At 43.0% G+C, this 23,210-nt stretch overlaps 1 protein-coding gene across 4 annotated transcripts in view; it reads left to right on the top strand.

Moving 5' to 3' along the window:
- Positions 1-23,210, top strand: part of prmt7 (protein arginine methyltransferase 7) — a 95,132-nt gene that overhangs the window by 66,472 nt on the left and 5,450 nt on the right. For 3 of the 4 annotated variants that reach the window (XM_031900119.1, XM_018093070.2, NM_001017321.2), the window contains 4 exon segments: positions 2,042-2,131; positions 3,826-3,987; positions 19,332-19,406; positions 21,125-21,285. In XM_031900119.1, coding sequence (XP_031755979.1) covers positions 2,042-2,131; positions 3,826-3,987; positions 19,332-19,406; positions 21,125-21,285 — 488 coding nt within the window. 4 annotated transcript variants of the gene reach the window in all.

Consider the following 23,210-nt stretch of genomic DNA (forward strand, 5'->3'; position numbering starts at 1 on the left):
GTTCGGACGGATTTCTCGAAAGATCAGAGTAAGGACAATTCAACATGGCTATCGACACAATTAAAACCAGGATGCTATAAATGTCCTGGATGTGTAACATGCCGATGTATGCTGACTGGTATTGACTTCCCTCATCCATATACGGGCAAAAGATACAGAATTCGACACAGACTTACATGCACTTCATCTTTTTTGGTGTATATCATTGTATGACCATGTGGACTATATTACGTGGGCAAGACAATTACAACGCTCAGGGAACGGATTGGCCAATGCCCAGGCATTTTCTTAAAATGGGGCACACTCTACCCAGCTTTTGGTGCATGGCCATCGATTTCCAACCCCCCCTGGACAGAGGTGGGAATAGGAATTTGGCGCTATTACAGAGGGAATCACCGTTTGGACTCTCTCTCACCTCGTGGACTAAATGAGACCTTACCCTTGGGCTGTTTTATTTAGAATCTTATGCATGACAATTGGGTTCTGTAAATCATTACATAAATAACATGTACCAGACAGACCAATGGGACACTCTCTATGCTTAATACTGATTGATTTCCAATGATGTATTAATATATGACGATATCTGGGGATAATATATTAATCTCAGCCCTATTTCTGTGATCTGTCTTCACTTTCTGCTATTATGTTTCTCCTGGTCCTTCTGCTATTGCTATTATGTTTCACTTTATCCTCTTCTTTGGTTCTACTGCTACTATATATTATATATTTCTTCAAAGTGCGTGTCCAGATGATCTTGCCCTAATAGGGAAGCAAAACATGAGCAAAGCCACGTAGGTGTGTATATAGATGGGAACATGTGGGTATAAGTCAAAATGGCCCCCGATATTCAGCTGGAATCTATTGTGGAACTTCAACTCACCCATACAGTACAGTTCCATAGAGGGTCCCAGTGGCACTGCACAAATACTAATCGCTTTCCCTACTGTTGTATGGGGCATATCTATTAAACTTTATGCTTAGTTCCTAACCGAAAAATTTGGTTTGTGTTGCCTAGCAATAGCATGCGACCGTACGGGGGCCATGGAGACTTGGTGCGCACACCCACCACTGCCTGCCCCTTCTGAAGCGGTGGCCGGATTTGATCCCGGCAATGTCAAAAGACACCAGGCAATTGGGCTTGCACGCTCCCTGCGCAAGTGACACGCACAACTTCTGCTTCCTCCCCTGTTCCCTGTCTCCTGCTCTCTTGCTCCTTTCATCTGACTTTTTCCTGCTTGGCTCTTTCTATTATACTTGCAACTCCCCTCTTGGGCTCTCATTTTTCTCTCTATGCATGACTAATCTATTGTGGAACTACAACTCACACATACAGCTGCACAGAGGGTACATTTCCCCATATGACTATAATCTTGCTTTTAAAACATTCCTGCATATTGTCTAAGAGTTACAATTGGGGCTTAGTGGGGGTTGGTAGGCAGCTGTATACAGATGCCAAAGAACCTCCCCCTGTGAGTAGATTTAAAAGTCATGAGAGTGAGAGATGTTTGTACTGTCTTTTTCTTCTTTTTTCAAATAATTGAAATCCTGCGAGTGCCGACACTTTTTTGTCTTCATAAGCCATTGGGTGTGATTTGTACATTATCCACAGAGGGGCAGTAAGGGGATGCAGGAAAATGTAAAGAAAAAAAGGTATTGATAGTGGAGAAAGTCTAAAAGTGGAAATTCACCTTCTAATTAAATTGTGGTATTTCATAGATGGAACTATTCTTAAGCATTTATTCAGTTGGTCTTCGTTAGTTATTTTGGATGTTTTATTTTAAGGTGAATCACCCTCCTCTGTAAGAAACACATTTTTGCAAGCTGGGATACTGAAAGATGTAGCTGCATTACTGATTCTTATCGTTGCAAACATTTTAGGACAATATAATGACAGGAGCAACATTTTTAGCTAGCGAGCAGACTGTTACTAAGCAGAATGTTTTGGTCTAATGTTTAAAAGTAAACATCTAATTGGTTGTCATAGTTGGACCAAATTTTGCCTTATATTTTGTTGCTCTGTTATCTCTGTTTGATTCAGCTCTTTCAAGTCAACCATCTTGGAGAGAAGATCCAAGTCCTACAGAAATCTGCAGACAGTCTGACACCAGCTGACTTTCAGGACATGAAGGTGATATACCCAGTACTACCCTACCCTACCTGTGTGTGCCATGCTCTGCCTGCCCTATGCTTACTGTGTGCCATGCTCTGCGTGCCCTATGCTGCCTGTGTGTGCCATGCTCTGCCTGCCCTATGCTACCTGTGTGCACCATGGTCGGCATGCCCTATGCTGCCTGTGTGTGGCATGCTCTGCCTGCCCTACGCTGCCTGTGTGTGCCATGCTCTGCCTGCTGTATGCTGCCTGTGTGTGCCATGCTCTGCCTGCCCTATGCTGCCTGTGTGTGTCATTCTCTGCCTGCCCTCTGCTGCCTGTGTGTGCCATGCTCTGCCTACCCTATGCTGCCTGTGTGTGCCATGCTCTGCCTGCTGTATGCTGCCTGTGTGTGCCATTCTCTGCGTGCCCTATGCTGCCTGTGTGTGCCATACTTTGCCTGCCCTATGCTGCCTGTGTGTGCCATGCTCTGTGTGCCCTATGCTGCCTATGGGTGACATACACAAAGGCAGCATAGGGCAGGCAGTACATACAGTGACACAATGTTGGTACTGCATTGTCTGTCTGAGGTGTGAACAATGTGGGTGCTTTAAGTCCAAACCTGAGGTGTGAACAATACAGCGGATTACATCATTAATCAATACAGGGATTTACAGCCTGATCTGAGGTGTGAACAATGCAAGGGACCAGTTAATCTCAGTACTAATACAAATTAAATCTTAGACAAAGGTAAGCAGTTGCAGTAGGCAAACAGGTGGGGGCCCACACAGAGGAGGACCCCGAAGGCCGCTAGCTGGACAGCACTGACTTGTGTTAATACTGTATTTTCACATACAAAAAATAAGACAGATGCTCTCCGCTTCTTTAAAGGAGAACTATACCCCTGGGCGCAAAAAGCATCTTTAACTATCATTGCCTAGACCCCCCCCTCACCTCTCCCATATCACCTAGTTTTTAAGTTTAAACTCTGTCCCTATCGCTAGCCGCTAGCTAAAAATGCAGAGTAAGCGCAGCAGCATACCATGAAGCCCAACAAATGGAGTAAAGTTCTAGCAACCTGACAGTAAAAATTCAAAGCCAGAAAAGTTGCAAAGTCTCTTAGAATACTATTTTCTTGACCAAACCAGTTAATTTGATGGTGAACTACCCCTTGAAAACTACAGGTTTTCCAGTCCCTTTGGCACTTATACTATCTTTGCAGCAGAGTGAACAACTGTTAGCTGAGATGGAGAAGATGAGGGTTTGATATTAGCCCAAGTAAACATCAGTCTTGACTAAATGTTTTGCTTTTGATCTCCATTATCTACAGTATTTACCGAGACTCCTGCAGTGCATGAAAAGTGACTTAGGGCAAATGACAGGCAAGGAGATTTGTCCACAATAAATCTCCTCCAGGGTGGGTGACTAATCTCCTGCAAATACTTTCACACCAGCAACAATGTAAAACGTGGGTGGGCATACATTTACAAAGTAGATTTTTGATGAAACCTCTGTAAACTTTGGAAAGTAGCACCGCATATGTTTCCCCACTGTCGATTTCATTTTGGCCAGTGAGAAGAAAACAGTGGATTTTTTGTCTCCTGCTGTAGACAAGAATTATCACTGGTGACTACATTTTCTGTGTCATTGTCCATCTATAGCCAAAGCTATAGAGCTTGGCTTTGCTCTGTTTTTTTAATCTAATACCTTAATCTACTGTGTTTTCCACTTAGATTAGTGCTCTGATTGGGGAGCCTTTCTTTACCACCAGCCTTCTGCCATGGCACAACCTGTACTTCTGGTATTCTCGGACAGCCCTGTCTAAAAACCTAGCCAAGGATTGCGCTGTGCTACCATACTCTGCCTCCTTGCATGTTGTGGCTGTGGAATTTAAGGTGAGAAGGCACCTGAGATCAGAGTTTGTGAAATACAATAGCATTTGTCAAACTTAAACAGAAACTATAAAACTAATACTATATTTTTCACAAGATTTTTTTTTTAACACTGTGTTCATGACAGAAACTTTAAGCCAGGTCCACACAGGACTATTCCCAGTGTGCTGCCACCTGCACAGCTTTCAGCATTTCCAATCAGTAACTAACTGACCTGTATCCAATTGCTTAGTCAATGCAAGAGCTATTCCAAGCTTTTTGCCACTGCCCCTCTGAACTGAAGGCCACAGGGAATAGCGGTGTATGCCCTTGCATTTAAATATCAAGTGAATAAAAGGAAGTTTATATGCCATTGTCTAACTGGTCAGCCAAATGTATTTTGGTAAAAAAAAGTGGTGATAAAATGCAACTTTTATAAAATGCTAGATTGTATTAACCATGTTTATGGTGACAGGATGCAAAGAAGTTTCTAAAAGTACCGACTTAAGTAAGTCACATTTTCTATTCTATGAAAGGACACAAAAGGCAAGAAGAAATAATTACCTGGCTAAGATAAGTCTGCTGCAAGCTTTTGCTGCTTAGGTTATTATCTGAATTCACTGAAATATGTGTTTACTACTATTCTCTGGAGTCCTGTCCTGCTCTAACTTCTTAAAGGAGAAAGAAAGGCTAAGTCACTTGGGGGTGCCAAAATGTTAGGCACCCCCAAGTGACTTAGAGCGCCTACCTTGTACCCCGGGCTGGTGCCCCTGTACGGAGGGAACAGCACCAGCCCGGGGCACCTGTAGACACCGCTTCCTCCTTCCTTTGCGCGCTGCCGGCGAAATCCGCCGGCCGGCGCATGCGCAGTAGAGTGAAAAGCCGACTTTAATGTTTAAGTTCGGCTTTTCACTCTACTGCGCATGCGCGCGCAAGCGAGGAGGAAGGAGGAAGCGCCGGCAGCTACCCCGGGCTGGTGCTGTTCCCTCCGTACAGGGGCACCAGCCCGGGGTACAAGGTAAGCGTTCTAAGTCACTTGGGGGTGCCTAACATTTTGGCACCCCCAAGTGACTTAGCCTTTCCTTCTCCTTTAAAGAAGTTACGCTCCAATGGACATTCAGTTGGACTTTCCCTAACCTATTAGCTAAGCAGCCTCTAGGCAATAATTTGCTATTTTGATTAAATTCCCCATTCACACACCACACCTAGTTTAACATGCCATTTTACAGTATTGCAGGAAAGGGAAATTATCTAATTTCTAACCTGGTTTCAAAATGACACTTTCAGCTGTTTATATTCATTATTCATGTCTTGTCTCCTTTGCTGTTTGTATACATGGTGCGTTGTATACATGGTAACTAGGCAACAGTGTGCCCCACGCTCCCTACAATTCGGCACGCTAATTGAATACGCCCGACCAGTGTCCGCAACATTTGACTGGGCATTGCCTCTGTGGGCGATATGATCTGCTCCACATGATGATCACATTTACACACTGAAGTTAAGCGATTGCTGGGTACAGTTGACAGGTGGCTCCTCTCTCTCTGTCCGTTCCTTTATACTCCTAGCTTCTCTGGTGCGTCCGGACATGGGTCCTGGGTTTAATACCCAATGCCTGTCATCTCCAACAAATAATTATCCTCTATAATCTTTTGCTCCTAGCAACTAAGGCACTTAGCACAGTGAAATGCTTGACATCTCTAGACTGGGAACGTTCTCTGTATAGTTTTTTGCAACATTTTTTTTGCAACATGTATCTTTTGCAACATGTATCCATTTGCCTACTAGCTATATGATTTTAAACTTAACCTTGTTTTCTAGCACTGCACTCCCATTCTATTTGCCTGTATATGTTGACATTTGAATTTATCTTGCTCTGGTGGGTGTGGGGCTTGTTTACACTGGTTGCCATGGTAACTGTGGCCGCTTTTTGGTGCCATTTTATGTGGTGGGGGGTATTTACTGTGGGTGTTGGGATATGGTCTGAGGTCCCTGAGGAAGAGCACTAGTGCTCAAAACGTTGGAATTTTTTCAATGAAAACACTTTTTCTTTTCTATCAAGTCCCTGTGTGTGCGGCACTTTTTATATTATATTTTTGTGTTTGACCTGCACCAAGGGCATTTGGACTTGTATAGGGTGTGCTCCTCCCTGTGTACTATATATATAATATAACTATATATAATTAACCCTAATATATTATTTATTGGGGGGCGGAGCCAAGATGGCGGCTTGAGAAGACGTGTTTGCTGTGAGCTCCTCACCTGCTCGAATATCCTGACCACTACTCTGCCTCTAAGACGCTCATTTTGGCTACACGGTAGTCTCCTCACATCCCTGCCAACAATGGATAAATACCTAAGTTCGTCACAACCACCTCCGGAGGCCAACCTGGAGCGGGAGCGGGCTGCTTCTCCCTCTCCCCCCGTTGCAGAACAGGTTCCAACTCCTCAACTAGAACCGACAAACCGTGATCTACTCCAGGCAATAACCGAATCACACACCAGCATGACATCACAGCTGGATACTATCAAAATTGATATTTCACATTTACGGCAGGACATGCAAAACCTGAGAGAAAGGACATTGGAAGTAGAACTCCGCGTATCGTCCCTGGAAGATACAACTCAGCCGATACCAGACGAACTCTCCCACCTAAACAAGCAAATTGCCGACGCTATGGCTAAAGCAGACGACCTAGAAAATCGACTGCGTTGCAATAACCTGTGAATGGTTGGCCTACCGGAGAACTCTGAAGGGAACCAGCCGGATCAGTTTACCGAGGATTGGCTGCGTCAAACCCTAGGTGCGGACCACTTCTCTGCTTTCCTAGTAATAGAACGGGCACACCGAGTCCCTACCACCTGGGGCCAACCCGCGCCTGCTGATCATGAGATTCCTGAATTACCGGGACCGCGACGCGGCCCTGTCTGCTGCCCGGGCTAAAGGTCAACTGACCTTCAACGGAGCGCCCATCTCGCTATTCCCCGACTATTCCATCTTGGTCCAGAAGCAGCGTGCCTCCTTTACCAGGGTGAAACGGAGGCTGAGGAACGAAGGATTGCTATACTCGGTACTATTCCCTGCTAAATTATGTATCATGGATGGGCCAAACACCCACTTCTTTACCTCTGCAGCGGAAGCAGATCGATGGCTCGACTCTAGAGGGGCCCGCGGGAATCAGCGTGTTGGCTCCCCAAGGCAGTAAAGCTACTGTGTGCCTTCTGTGAGTATGCATATACCCCTGAGATATTTTGTGTGCATTTGGCCTTATATACCTTGTGTGCCTTCCTTAGTCACTCTGTAGGCCCCCCTTACTACCATGGGCATGGACATGGAGGGACTAATCAATACTATAATCCCTGCCCAGTCGGGAACACAAGTACTGATAAATCCTACGTAATACACAGCATACGCTGTTAGGACCTCCACCCGGCTCCCGAAAGCTACTGCAGGTTACTGCACCACAATGCTGGACGACCCATGTCATGCAATTTACTAAGGCCACGATATAGGCACTTTTCTCGACTATTGGGTAGACTTCTCCTACTGGCAAACGCTAAGGCCTGCACTAGTCGTGGATTCAGGCCATGGAACTTTACCCAATACAAGTTCACCAACTTCTCATCTCACTGTGGTCAGTCCCAAGGGGCCCCCTGAATAAGCCGCCAACGCCAGCCCTATTTCGCGAGGGCACATATTTCTACACCCCTCCGCAAATACAGGATGGCGATTTCACCAATCCATCCCTGGCGCCAAACTGGCAAATCGAGGCGCAAGTTATAATGGTGAGGAAGGACGATGGCTCTCAAGCATGATGCTACTACTCCTTCTCCACAAAAGTTTTTTCGTTCTGGGCACAGACCCACCCAAGTTCGGGGGGTGGGCAGGGGGGGGGTGTTGGGATTTATTTGGGCCCCCGTTTGTTTCTTTCCCACTCTTTGCCTCCTTCTTTACACCCTGCAACGGATCTACAATCTCACCCAGCGTACAATAATGGCAAACTACATAGGCGACAGCACACTTCAAATGATGCAGCACTCCACTGATGATGCAATTACATTTATAAATAGTGACACATTTATTCCACTCTGCACACCATGTTGGATACAAGCATAATATCGTGGAATACTAGGGGCCTAAACTCCAAGTTCAAGAGGGCCCTACTCTTCGATTATATCAAGCAAAGGAAACCCGCTTTGCTATTACTACAAGAAACTCATTTCGTTGGCCAGAAACTCCTGTCTCTCAAGAAACGCTGCAACCCATGCACGGGGAGTATCTATCTTGGTTCGTAAAGGTGTCCTATTTGAATGTTTGGGATTGAACACTGATTTTTATGGTCGTTACATTGCATTGCAGAATCGCCAATCAGCTCCTGACACTGGCCAATGTTTAAAGCCCTCCCCCATCTGATAATGACCTACTGGGGAAAATCTTTGCCCTAATAGCATCATTCCCCAGTGCCCCTATATTTTTCCTTGGAGACTTTAATGCAGTCCTCGCTCCTCACTTAGACAGACTGGGGCAGACTGGAACCCAACCTACTAGCCTAGCTAAATGGGCTGACGCCCTAGGCCTTATGGAACTGTGGAGATGGAAACATCCCAGGGAGAGGCAATACTCCTGCCATTCCCCAAGTTACGGCTCACTATCCCGAATTGACTTGGCCCTTGCAGCAACCATCTTTGCGCAACTAACGGTCTCTGCGGAATATCTTCCCAGAGCCTTTTCCGATCACTCCCCATTGCATTTAACATTAAATTTATCCACTAAAGCCAAACGAGCTGATTGGTGGTTATGCCCTCTGTGATTGTCAAATGAAGATGTACGGGAATCCTCGCAAACTGAATATGTTGCATACTGGGAACGGAGTCAGGACACAGCCCCTAGGGAGGTACTATGGGAGGCATCCAAGGTAGTGGCCAGAGGTACATTAATAAGCGAAATCACTAAAGCTAGAAATAAATCTAAAGCAGAGGTCAAGATAACTGAAATAGCCCTTGGGGAAGCAGAAAAAGAGTATACTAACACACAATCAGAGGAATCACACCAACTCCTCCGCAAAGAGACGTAGAGCTAGCTTATACTAAACTCTCAAGGAAAAGACTACTCTACACTAATCAAAGAATTTTTGATCAAGGAGAGAAGGCTGGCAAATTGCTTGCCTATCTCTCCAAATCTAGGGACTCTCAAACCCTTATCCCCAGAATTAGAGACTCTAATGGGGCCCTTGTTACCACTCCCCCTGAAATTCTTGATACTTTCACGAAATACTATCAGAATGCTTACCAGTCATTATACAATGCTACTCCAGAGGAACTCACACAATTCCTTGATAGGATAGAATTTCCAACCCTACCTCCGACAGAGGCAGTCCACCTGAATGCTCCTATTACTGAATCGGAAGTGGCAGAGGCACTAGCGGCTCTCCCTTAGGGTAAGACCCCTGGACCTGATGGATTCCCAGTAGCCTGGTACAACCTACAGGGCCCCCTCTTAGTACAACATTTCCACCAAACATATCTCAATGCTATAGAAAAGGGTCAACTACCTCCCTCATTTTATGATGCCACCGTAGTTCTTATAGCCAAAGAGGGTAAGGATCCAGAAACATGCAATTCCTATAGACCCATCTCGCTCATCAATACCGATGCTAAAGTATATGCTAAAATATTGGCACGTAGGCTAGCCAGGATAGCCCCTCTGCTTATAAACCCAGACCAGACCGGCTTCATGCCTGGAAAATCCACCTCTCACAACCTCAGAAGGGTCTATACTCATCTCCAACTAAAACATGACAATAGTGGCTCACGTGCCCTGGTCTCACTAGATGCGGCCAAGGCATTCGATTCAGTAGAATGGCCTTATTTATGGGAGGTACTGAGGCGATTTGGACCACAGTTCATCAGTTGGATCCAGCTGCTATACAAGAAGCCAATGGCCCGTATAAAAATTCATGAAACCCCATCTGAGCCGTTCCCTCTCCATAGAGGCACTAGACAGGGTTGCCCCCTGTCCCCCCTATTATTTGCATTTGCCATTGAACCGCTTGCCCTGCTAATACGACAATCCCCCAATATAACCGGTTTCAAACAACACACTATGGAAGACAAACTAGCTCTATATGCTGATGATATATTACTTTTTTTAGCTGACACCTCCACTTCCATGCGGGCGGCCCTCCAGATACTTTCCCTATTTGGTAGCTACTCGGGTCTCCACATAAATAAAGCAAAATCAGTAATACTCCCGGTAGACCCTATACTGAATCCTCCCGACAACACCCACGGCTTACGCTGGGTTACAAAATTTGGATATCTAGGTATACAGATCTCACCCTCAACCATACCCTTACATAGCCGATAATATTGAACCTCTCATTAGCTCAAGTCCACTACAACCTTCTGGGCCAAACTCCCTCTTACGTTATGGGGCAGAATAAACTTGTATAAAATGATCTATCTCCCCAAACTCCTGTACAAGCCACACAATTCACCGGTCTGGGTTCCCAAAAAGATTTTTCAAAAAAAAAAAATTCAATACTAATCCCCTTCTTATGGGCCAACAAGACCCCTAGAATATCCTGGAAATCACTCACGGCCCCAGTGTCAGAAGGGGGACTGGCTTTCCTACACCTACACTTATACTTCCTGGCCAGCCAGTTATACTACATACATACCTGGCTTCATGCAGATGAGAAAGACCCGGGATTCCTTATTCTGGTCCACCAGATTGGCTCATCAGACGCAGTTCAAAACACCATATATAGAAGGCCCTCAGATTATCCCAAATGCCCCACAACAGTTACTGTCCCAGTTAGGGCATGGAAAGTAGCATCTAAATTACTCAACCATCTTACTCCCCCCATTTCTCCTTTCCTCCCCCTATGGAGCAACTCTAATCTACCACACCTGCATTCCTCCAAGATGTTCATTAGTGGGCCCAAATGGGTTTCAAGTACCTAGGTGATATTGTGATTGATGGTAGATTTCCCACCCTGGAACAGCTTCAAGGGAAACTAGATAGACGAGACATCCAATTATTTCGCTACTTTCAACTCAGGCACGCCTTCAAAGCTCAATTCACAACACTGGAGCCAGCACCTACTCCCTCAAATACCGAGCTAGTATTAAGGAACCCCTGTACAGGCAAATTAATCTCCAGGTTATATAAAATTCTGCTGAACAGCATTCAACCCCCCTTTAACACGGCCCGCTGCAAATGGCAACAAATAATCTCCAACATGACAAATGAACAATGGGATGAGTCTATTGATGTGCTATATACCGATCTGATCTCAATTCGTGACAGATTAATACAATACAAGTTCATCCACCAATTGTATATTACCCCCCTCAAACTGCAAAAAAATGGGACGCAACCCTGAGGCTACATGCCCCAAATGTCCTTCCTACAGTGGCTTGCAAAAGTATTTGGCCCCCTTGAACTTTTCCACATTTTGTCACATTACAGCCACAAACATGAATCAATTTTATTGGAATTCCACGTGAAAGACCAATACAAAGTGGTGTACAATAACTGCAAAGTGGGGTGTGCGTAATTATTCAGCCCCCTTCGGTCTGAGTGGAGTCAGTTGCCCATAGACATTGCCTGATGAGTGCTAATGAGTGCACTAATAATAACAAATAATAATAATAACAAATAATAATAACAAATAATAGAGTGCACCTGTGTGTAATCTAATGTCAGTACAAATACAGCTGCTCTGTGACAGCCTCAGAGGTTGTCTAAGAGAATATTGGGACCAACAACACCATGAAGTCCAAAGAACACACCAGACCGGTCAGGGATAAAGTTATTGAGAAATTTAAAGCAGGCTTAGGCTACAAAAAGATTTCCAGAGCCTTGAACATCCCACGGAGAACTGTTCAAGCGATCATTCAGAAATGGAAGGAGTATTGCACAACTGTAAACCTACCAAGACAAGGCCGTCCACCTAAACTCACAGGCCGAACAAGGAGAGCGCTGATCAGAAATGCAGCCAAGAGGCCCATGGTGACTCTGGACGAGCTGCAGAGATCTACAGCTCAGGTGGGGGAATCTGTCCATAGGACAACTATTAGTCGTGCACTGCACAAAGTTGGCGTTTATGGAAGAGTGGCAAGAAGAAAGCCATTGTTAACAGAAAACCATAAGAAGTCCCGTTTGCAGTTTGCCACAAGCCATGTGGGGGACACAGCAAACATGTGGAAGAAGGTGCTCTGGTCAGATGAGACCAAAATGGAACTTTTTGCCAAAATGCAAACTGCTATGTGTGGCGGAAAACTAACACTGCACATCACTCTGAACACACCATCCCCACTGTCAAATATGGTGGTGGCAGCATCATGCTCTGGGGGTGCTTCTCTTCAGCAGGGACAGGGAAGCTGGTCAGAGTTGATGGGAAGATGGATGGAGCCAAATACAGGGCAATCTTGGAAGAAAACCTCTTGGAGTCTGCAAAAGACTTGAGACTGGGGCGGAGGTTCACCTTCCAGCAGGACAACGACCTTAAACATAAAGCCAGGGCAACAATGGAATGGTTTAAAACAAAACATATCCATGTGTTAGAATGGCCCAGTCAAAGTCACGATCTAAATCCAATCGAGAATCTGTGGCAAGATCTGAAAACTGCTGTTCACAAACGCTGGAGCTGGAGCTGTTTTGCAAAGAAGAATGGGCAAGGATTTCAGTCTGTAGATGTGCAAAGCTGGTAGAGACATACCCTAAAAGACTGGCAGCTGTAATTGCAGCAAAAGGTGGTTCTACAAAGTATTGACTCGGGGGGCTGAATAATTACGCACACCCCACTTTGCAGTTATTTATTTGTAAAAAATGTTTGGAATCATGTATGATTTTCGTTCCACTTCTCACATGTACACCACTTTGTATTGGTCTTTCACATGGAATTCCAATAAAATTGATTCATGTTTGTGGCTGTAATGTGGAAAAGTTCAAGGGGGCCGAATACTTTTGCAAGCCCACTGTACATCTAGCTTGGGAATGTCCACCAATCCAAAAATACTGGTCTAAGGTAACTAAATACATGGCATATAACTTGGGGCTTCCCAACCTATGCACGCCAGAGATATGCCTGCTGGCCCAGTTTGAATAAAACTAGATCCCTATACCGAAACATCCTATACTACGCTAGGAAAGTAATAATAGTAAACTGGCTGGGTAACAACTCACCCTCAGCGGAAATATGGCAAACTCTTATCAATGCAGCTTTGCCCTCTATTAGACTCACTTATGAAGCTCGTGGGTGCCCCTTGAAATTTGAAAGAATCTGGTCCCCATGGCTGGAAATAAATCCTGGTATACCTGATGGGACATGATGATCCCGGCCAATTAACCCCTACACCCATGCATAGACTGTTATGCTGACTTTACCCAATCTATCTAGTGTAACAATTACTGCAATAATGTCGCAATACACAAATATTGTACTGTTCGCCCTCTGTATGGTAAACCTCTGTATAATGCTGTTGGTACTATATATGTAAACTGAACTGTGTCAAAAGCTATGTACTTCTGTTGCTCCCTTTTCCCCTTCCCTTTTATTTTCTTTGTGTTTAAAAAAAACAATAAAAATGAAACTTTCAAAAAATATATTATTTATTAGATTTATTGTTATTATGCACTGCTAATGGCCAGACATTGGCCCGTTTGAATTTGCACATACACAAGAGCATTGGCTAATTGTTTAATTAGAGATTGTATTTAAGGTTGATGTGAACACTATTGTTTTATCCTTGAGAAAGTTCCTGTTGAGGACCGAAATGTCTGATTCTTTTAAAACAATATGTCTTAAATAAAAAAAAAATTTGAGAAATTTTAAGGGTGTGCCGGCCACTGAACATTTATTGCTGAATACTTAAATTTGGCTGTGCACCCCGCAAAGCTACAAGCTTTGAAGTGCAGACACTATAAGGACCCTTTAAAATCGTCATAAGTTTATTTTAGACATATTGTTTTAAAAGAATCCGACGTCTCGGTCCTCAATAGGACCTTTCTCAAGGATAAAACAATAATGTTCAAACCAACTTTAAATACACTCTCAAAGCAAACAAAGTGGAAATGTGCCCAATCCCTGTCATCAGACCATTATGCAGTTATCCAATGCTCTCTGCAAATTCAAACGGGCCAATCTCTGACCTTTAACAGTGCATATGTATAATTATAATATATAAATTATTACATCATAAAACCAGTGTTTCATTTAATAAATTATACATAGTGTAAATAACATTTTATGTGCAGACACTATAAAGACTGATAATCAATTTCACATGCTGTTGTGCAAATGGAATAGACAACAGGTGGAAATTATAGGCAATTAGTAAGACATCCCCAATAAAGGAGTGGTTCTGCAGGTGGTGACCACAGACCACTACTCCGTTGCTATGCTTTCTGGCTGATTTTTTGGTCACTTTTGAATGCTGGCGGTGCTTTCACTCTAGTGGTAGCATGAGACGGAGTCTACAATCCACACAAATGGCTCAGGTAGTGCAGCTCATCCAGGATGGCACATCAATGCGAGCTGTGGCAAGAAGGTTTGCTGTGTCTGTCAGCGTAGGGTCCAGAGCATGGAGGTGCTACCAGGAGACAGGCCAGTACATCAGGAGACGTGGAGGAGGGCAACAACCCAGCAGCAGGACCGCTACCTCGGCCTTTGTGCAAGGAGGAACAGCAGGAGCACTGCCAGAGCCCTGCAAAATGACCTCCAACAGGCCACAAATGTGCATGTGTCTGCTCAAACACATCAGAAACAGACTCCATGAGGGTGGTATGAGGGCCCCACGTCCACAGGTGGGGGTTGTGCTTACAGCCCAACACTGTGCAGGAGGTTTGGTATTTGCCAGAGAACACCAAGATTGGCATATTCACCACTGGCGCCCTGTGCTCTTCACAGATGAAAGCAGGTTCACACTGAGCATGTGACAGAGTCTGTAGACGCCGTGGAGAACGTTCTGCTCCCTGCAACATCCTCCAGCATTACCGGTTTGGCAGTGGGTTAGTAATGGTGTGGGGTGGCATTTCTTTGGGGGGGGGCACACACTCCTCCATGTGCTCGCCAGAGGTAGCCTGACTGCCATTAGGTACCGAGATGAGATCCTCAGACCCCTTGTGAGATCATATGCTTAGCGGTTGGCCCTGGGTTCCTCCTAATGCTAGACGTCATGTGGCTGGAATGTGTCCGCAGTTCCTGCAAGACGAAGGCATTGATGCTATGGACTGGCCCGCCGGTCCCCAGACCTGAATCCAATTGAGCACATCCGGGACATCATGTCTCGCTCCATCCACCAACACCACGTTGCACCACAGACTGTCTAGGAGTTGGTGAATGCTTTAGTCCAGGTCTGGGAGGAGATCCCTCAGGAGACCATCCGCCACCTCATCAGGAGCATGCCCAGGCGTTGTAGGGAGGTCATACAGGCACGTGGAGGCCACACACACTATACTGAGCCTCATTTTGACTTGTTTTAAGGACATTACATCAAAGTTGGATCAGCCTGTAGTGTTTTTTTCTACTTTACTTTTGAGTGTGACTCCAAATCCAGACTTCCATGGGTTGATAAATTTGATTTCCATTGATAATTTTTGTGTGATTTTGTTGTCAACACTTTCAACAATGAAAGAATGAAGTATTTAATAAGAATATTGCATTCATTCAGATCTAGGATGTCTTTTTTTGGTGTTCCCTTTATTTTTTTGAGCAGTGTGTCTTGGGGTTCAAATAAATATTAGTGTATTATAATTGGTTGTACATGTAATTATAATACACTAATATTCTAATATTTATTTGAACCATAAGACCTTTGGTGCTGGTTGTGTTTGATTCGGTATCTATATGTTATTCTGTGCACAGGGGAAGCTATATGGTAGCATATATATATCACATATGCGATCTATATCGCATATGAGATTCTATTTTTTTAATATACACTTTTTGCAAATAATCCGTGTGCCGCATTTTTTTTTAAATATAAACATTGTGGAGGGTGGAGGGATGTGACAGCGTCCTGTAGTTGCTGAGCACTGGAATTTACACCATGGAGGAGTGCGGTGACGTTGCTTTCTAAGGTATATCCTTTCTCCATTGTGCAATGTGCTTATAAGAAAGGCATACAGTTTTAATAAAGGTCTGCTGGTCTGGAAGCAAATCTTAATAAATAAATAAATATATATATATATATATATATATACGCACACAAAGGATGGCACACCGCTACATAACATACCTCGGGTGCTCGGTAAAGGGTTCCAATAGTGTAAAAAAGACCAGCAACACCGGGATTTCTTGTGAAAAGTTAAAAAATTTATTTAGAGTAACATGAACAGCCGACGTAACGTTTCAGTCCCCATCGGGACCTTTCTCAAGGCATCCATGCCTTGTAACACACACCCTTAAATAGCCAAAGCCAGCAAACCAATAGGAAGTGACCTCACCATGAACTACCAAAAAGTGGCTGAAGCCATAAAGCGAGTAAAAGTGCTGTAAAGTGTACAGTGTTAGGCAACATCAACCTAATAAAGTGTTGAGCAGCATTAGTATAATAAAGTGACTTAGTGAAGACTGTCAATCTGAAAATCACAGATATACATAATATATAAAAAAAATTACATGTATAAATATTCCATATAACAACATTTTTGCAGTGAAAAGTTAATATGCAACACTAGGTACTTTTTCAACCATGTACCGACATGTATACAGAAAGTGCACGTGCAAGACATATTATTATATTAAAACCCAAGGTTAAACATATTCTTTATTACGCTGCGCAAGCTGACTAACTAACCTCACCATCCTGGCTATGGGGGGCCCCCAACTTTATGTAATTTAACTACTTAATCTATACTAGTTAAGGAATATCTTCGTATGCCAGGTACTTAGTGACACTTATAAAGCAAAGAAGTATTAATACGACAAACGTACCATGCAGATAATGTAGAACAAAACAAACAAACCTAAAATCCATGATTATTTTAAATATTTGTAGAACAAGTTAATTTACAAGAAACAGCTCAAAGACAATGAGCTATTTAAACCTTTAGGGGCCACACAGTTCAATTCGTATGTCCAGAAGGATTCCCTTTGTAATAAAATCCGATCTATGTCACCACCTCTCGATAAATCTGGAACACAGTCAATGGGCATACACTTAAATGCAGAAGCAGGGTGTTTGGCTTGAAGTCAATGTTGTGCAACTGGTTGCTTAGAGATATCTTGCTTACCCTCTTTTTTTTCCCTCACCCTTCTTTAAATTAGGGTCCAGGGCCGCCCTAATTGTTGCACGGTGCATACTGATTCTCTCCCTTAATTGCCTACATGTCTTGCCACAGTAGAGCAGTCCACATGGGCATTTGATAATATACACTACGTTGCGGGAGGTGCATGTCAGTCTATGCCTGATAGAATAGATCTCTCCCGTGTGTGGGTGAGAGAATGTATCCCCAGTGATCAGTGTTGCACATGACATAATTGCCACATTTATAAACCCCCATTTTATTTACTCTTATTTGCGGGGTGTATTTACTCACAGGGTCAGCCGGAGAGAGGAGTTCATTGAGGTTCCTGTTCTTCCTGTAATCAAACTTAATTCTTTTACTATTAATTGCCGTTAACGCAATGTCAGATTTCACGATGGGCCAATGCTGTAATACAGATTTTTTAATCAGCGGAGTATGTGCATCATAAGTAGTCATATAAAACACTGACGAGTCATCATTGCTACCATCCTGAGTCTTCCTTGTATTACTCATCAATGTTTCCCTATCCAGAGATTTGGCCCAAGTTATGGTATCTGTGATCAGTTTGGTTGGATACCCCCTTTCCAGAAATCGTACTGCCATATTATCTAGAGCTCCCATTCTCTCATCCCTTTCACTTGTTAACCGGACCACCCGTAGCATCTGGGATTTAGGCAAAGAGTCCAACAATTGCCAGGGATGGCTACTAGTATAATGTAACAACGTGTTTCTGTCTGTTGGCTTCTGATAAATCTTTGTGTGCAATTGCCGCGATGTCAAATCCTTATATACCATGACATCCAGAAAATTAACACTCTGGAAATCCCTATGTACTGTGAACCTAATTGTGAATGGTAGCCTATTCAAGTCATCCACAAAAGCCGTAAGGTCACTCTTAAAACCGTACCACAAGAAAAACAGGTCATCTATATAGCGCCTAAAATAACCGCCATGTTTACGAAAAAGTGAATGGCTTAATAGATTCAATGTCTCATACCAATGCATAAAAGTGTTGGCATATGTGGGCCAACACTTTTATGCCTCCTGGAATTTGTATTATATAACAATTATTTTAAATTTGAAAACAATTTTTATTTACAACTAACTGGAACGGCGATGGGTTCCAATGTGATTTTCCGATTGACAGTCTTCACTAAGTCACTTTATTATACTAATGCTGCTTAACACTTTTTATTAGGCTGATGTTGCCTAACACTGTACACTTTACAGCACTTTTCCTTGCTTTATGGCTTCAGCCACTTTTTGGTAGTTCATGGTGAGGTCACTTCCTATTGGTTTGCTGGCTTTGGCTATTTAAGGATGTGTGTTACAAGGCATGGATGCCTTGAGAAAGGTCCCGATGGGGACCAAGACGCTACGTCAGCTGTTCATGTTGCTCTAAATACATGTTTTTAACTTTTCACAAGAAATCCCGGTGTTGCTGGTCTTTTTTACACTATATATATATATATATATATATATATATATATATATATAATATATATATGGGGGAGAGAGGGGGAGATTATATATAGAGTTAAAATGTGAAGAGTCAGGTAGGCCAAATTTGTTTATTACAGAACACATCCTAACGAAAGTAACTGAACATGCAGTGTTCTCCCTTGAGGGAGAGTTAATAAATATATGCCCCCACCTCTCCCACCCTAAAAAGCCAATATGACTGTGCTCTTCTACAAATACAAAATACAGCGCACAGTCCTACTGACTTTTTTAAGAAATTCTCATCAGGTCACTTTTTTATTTATATTTACCTCCCTACTCTTGAATGTTACTCAGCTGGTGCAGATGACTAAAACTATTTCAGTGCTTTAAGAACAATTCTGTGTGATGCAATTTTGATATTGATAGCTGGCTTGACAAATCTGTTACTGCCAGCTTAACGTGGTTATGCTTTTCACCTTGTGTGAAACTGGGCAGCTATTCCTTTTGTTCAGTTCCATATATTGGCCTGGAAATGCGACTCTTAGGTGAATTTGAAAGGAGCTTAATATCCATGTTACTGTTAGGGCTGATTATTTGATCAATCGGCATAAAAATACATAAAAATGGAATTTTCCACTGAAAATAATCATGGAAATTTCTGTTTCAGGATCTCTGGAGGATCAGAAGTCCTTGTGGTATCTGTGAGGGATTCGATGTCAGCATCATGGATGAAATGATAAAGGTTTGATGTTTTTGCTGGCAAATAGTTACATAGGGTTGAAAAAAGGCCAGAGTCCATCAAGTTTAACCCTTGCAAGAAAACCCAGCACACACAACCTATACTTACCAATCTATACACCCACATACATAAACTATATATACAACTACTAATACTAACTGTAGCTATCAGTATCACAATAGCCTTGGATACTATTCTTGTTCAAGAACTCATCCAGGCCCCTCTTAAAGACATTAACAGAATCTGCTATTACCACATCACTAGAATGGGCATTCCACAACCTCACTGCCCTCACCGTGAAAAACCACCTACGCTGCTTCAAATGGAAGCTCCGTTCCTCTAATCTAAAGGGGTGGCCTCTGGTGTGTTGATCGTTTTTATGGGAAAAAAGAACACCCCCTATCTGCCTATAATCCCCTCTAATGTACTTGTACAGAGTAATCATGTCCCCTCTCAAGCGCCTCTTTTTTCCAGAGAAAACAACCCCAACCTCAACAGTCTAACCTCATAACTTAAATCTTTCATCCCATTTACCAGTTTAGTTGCACGTCTTCTGCACTCTCTCCAGCTCATTAATATCCTTGTTAAGGACTGGAGCCCAAAACTGCACCGCATACTCAAGGTGACCCTTACCAGGTACCTATAAAGAGGCAAAATGATGTTTTCATCCCTTGAGTCAATGCCCTTTTTTATACAAGACAGCACTTTATTTGCATTAGTAGCCACAGAATGACACTGCCTGGAATTAGACAACTTGTTATGTACAAAAACCCCTATATCCTTCTCCATTAAGGATACCCCCAACAAACTACCATACAGTAGATAGTTTGTTTATAGTTTATATTATTTCTACCAAAGTGCATAACTTTGCACTTGTCCACATTGAACCCATATTTTCCAGTTTGCTGCCCAGTTTTCCAATTTTGTCAAATCACTCTGCAAAGCGGCACAATTTAAAGTCGTCAGCAAAAATAGAAACAGTACTCTCTATGCCCACCTCCAGGTCATTAATAAACAAGTTAAAAAGCAAAGGACCAAGGACTGACCCCTGCGGTACTCCACTAGCAACACATGTTTAGATGATATAGAATTCCACACCACAGCTGTCGAAATTGAAAAGCTATAACTTCAAGTTGTTTTTCTTGATGTTGCCCAGTGAAGGATTCAGTATGAGGGTGGTTAATATTAAAACATCTTGTGTGCTTTGTACACAATGCTTTCTAGTGTAGAGATCTCAATTCAAAGCTTCCATTATTAGCAGAGACTTTCTTCTTTTAGTTTACAACGCACAGTTGTAAGCAGTAAAAGTTACAGGGGCCCACCACAAAATCATTTTAGGCACCCAATAACTTTGGGAGCAAGACAGGTTTCGTAAACATACACTGATAGTGATTATCAGTCAGTGCCCAGGTGGTATTAAGAGCCCTGCTTTTTACACTAGTTGTTACACAGCATGATAAATAGAACTCTAAGGGTCCATGGACAGATTAGTCCGCAATAGATCTCTGCTACAGGGGCAACTAATCCCTTCGAAATGCCTTTCCACCAGCAACAAAGGGAATCTCCGGTGAAAAGGCCCAAGCATCGCTTAGGTTTTCTGAACTTGCATTATACACATATGCAAAGTTAGATTATTTGCGCGTGCTTCCAAATTTTCTTGATCATTCCCTTATCTTTATTTATTAATACAGTAAATGTTTTCATGTTTTGTCTGCTTGCAGAACTCTTTAAATTTCAGGGAATCCCATGATGCAGAGCCACATCCACTTTGGGAATACCCTTGCAGAGCCCTCTCTGAGCCAACAAAGGTTATGACCTTTAATTTTACAGAACTTGTCCCCACTGAGGAAATCAATTCATCTGGTTCTTTAAACCTGGTGAGGTAAGTTGGATTTGAAGCAATAATTTGTTGCTTTTAAATAAAATTTAATTCAACTGTGTTAAAGAGACACTGACACCAGATATTAAACCTTTTTTACATCTGTCATAACATTGTCGTTGCATGCTATTTATAATTTTGCCATAAAAGGATTTGTCAAAGCTTTTACATTCCCTATCAGATCCCCCATGTTCCTCTATGAGGGGGCGGCCATATTTGTCCAGCAGGGGGCCGTTAGCATTAGAATCTATAACTGACAGGCTGAGAAGGGACAGTCAGGCTGGCAAAACAGTCAGGTTTTGGGATTTCAAGTAACAGTTACTTGCAAAAGCAAACCTATCAGCAAAAAATGATCAACACGACCTATAGGCAACTTTTTATGTAGATTCATATTTTAAAAAGTTGTTTTTTCGTGTCAGTATCACTTTAACACAGAAAGCAAATCAAACCAGCATTTCAACTGCCAGTACTCATTATAAATACAGCAAAGTGGAAGTTCCTGGTGCATCTGAAATAATCAAAGTACAATACTTTCTATGTAGCTGTTTCTAAAACATTCAAAACATTTGCCTAGGATTAACTGAATACAGGGAGTGCGTAGAAAGTGTATAGATAATTTGTGTTGCTTGACCTTCAAAAAGAACTGGTAAAGTGAAAGTGCTAATATCTCAAAAACCACTAACAATAGAACAAGAGTAAATTGCAAATGCGCTTAGAAGAACTCTCCTAATTTACATCAGTTTATCTTTTTTGTGTTTAGATCCCATTTAATGCTGTGATTACTCCAATTACTAATCAGCCGTATTTTCTCAGAGATATTACCTGTGCCACGAGCAACATTAAGAAGGCAGCGGGAGCTTAGGGAGATTAATGCGTGGCTGAGAGATAGGTGCAGGGAGTAGGGCTTTGGGTTTCTCCAGAACTGGGCTGATTTCTCAATCGGCTACAAGCTCTTTGCCAGGGATGGGCTGCACCTCAATGATGATGGGGCAGCTGCATCGGGGGAAAAGATGGCTAGCGGGTTGGAGGAGATTTTAAACTAGGAGTGGGGGGGGAGGGTGCAGCGGGAAATTCTGTGGTAGACAGGATAGATGAGGTAGTGGGCATAGTAAGGGAAAATGGGGGAGGAGACTTGCTTCGGGATACTGATAATGGCAGGGAGGCCCATAAGTTGTTTACACGTCATTCTCACGCCGGAACCAGTATTAAATGTATGTTTACCAATGCAAGGAGTCTGACTGGTAAAATGGGAGAGCTGGAGGTACTGGCGTTGGAGCGGAAATATGATGTGATTGGAGTTGCTGAAACTTGGTTGAATGAGTCTCATGACTGGGCAGTTAATATTGGGGGGTATACATTGTTTCGGAGGGACAGGGGCAACAGAAAAGGAGGAGGAGTGTGTCTGTTCATTAAGCAGGAATTAAAAGCAAATATTAAGGAGGAAGTGATGGGGTTAACAGAGGGAGCTGAATCCTTATGGGTTGAGCTTCTCACAGATAGTAAAGAATCTACCAAACTAATTGTAGGCGTATGCTATAGACCCCCTAATGTAAGCGAAGAGGAGGAGGCCCAGCTCCTGTTGCAAATAGAAAAGGCTGCTAGTTTGGGGCAAGTGATAATAATGGGGGATTTTAATTACCCTGATATTGACTGGGGCAATAGTACTGCCAGGACAGTAAATGGGAACAAGTTTATAAACTTGCTGCATGACAACTTTATGTCACAAGTTGTTGAGGAGCCAACCAGGAACCATGCTATACTAGATCTAGTGATCTCTAACGTATAGCAAATGTGCAAGTGGTTGAACCCCTGGGTAATAGTGACCATAATGTTATTTCATTTGATGTTTGGTGCAGGAAACAAATTTACACGGGGGCAACAAAGACACTGAATTTTAGGAAGGCAAATTTTAGCTCCTTAAGGGCAGC

The sequence above is a fragment of the Xenopus tropicalis genome, chromosome 4 (assembly GCF_000004195.4).
Source record: "Xenopus tropicalis strain Nigerian chromosome 4, UCB_Xtro_10.0, whole genome shotgun sequence".
Taxonomy (NCBI): Eukaryota; Metazoa; Chordata; class Amphibia; order Anura; family Pipidae; genus Xenopus; species Xenopus tropicalis.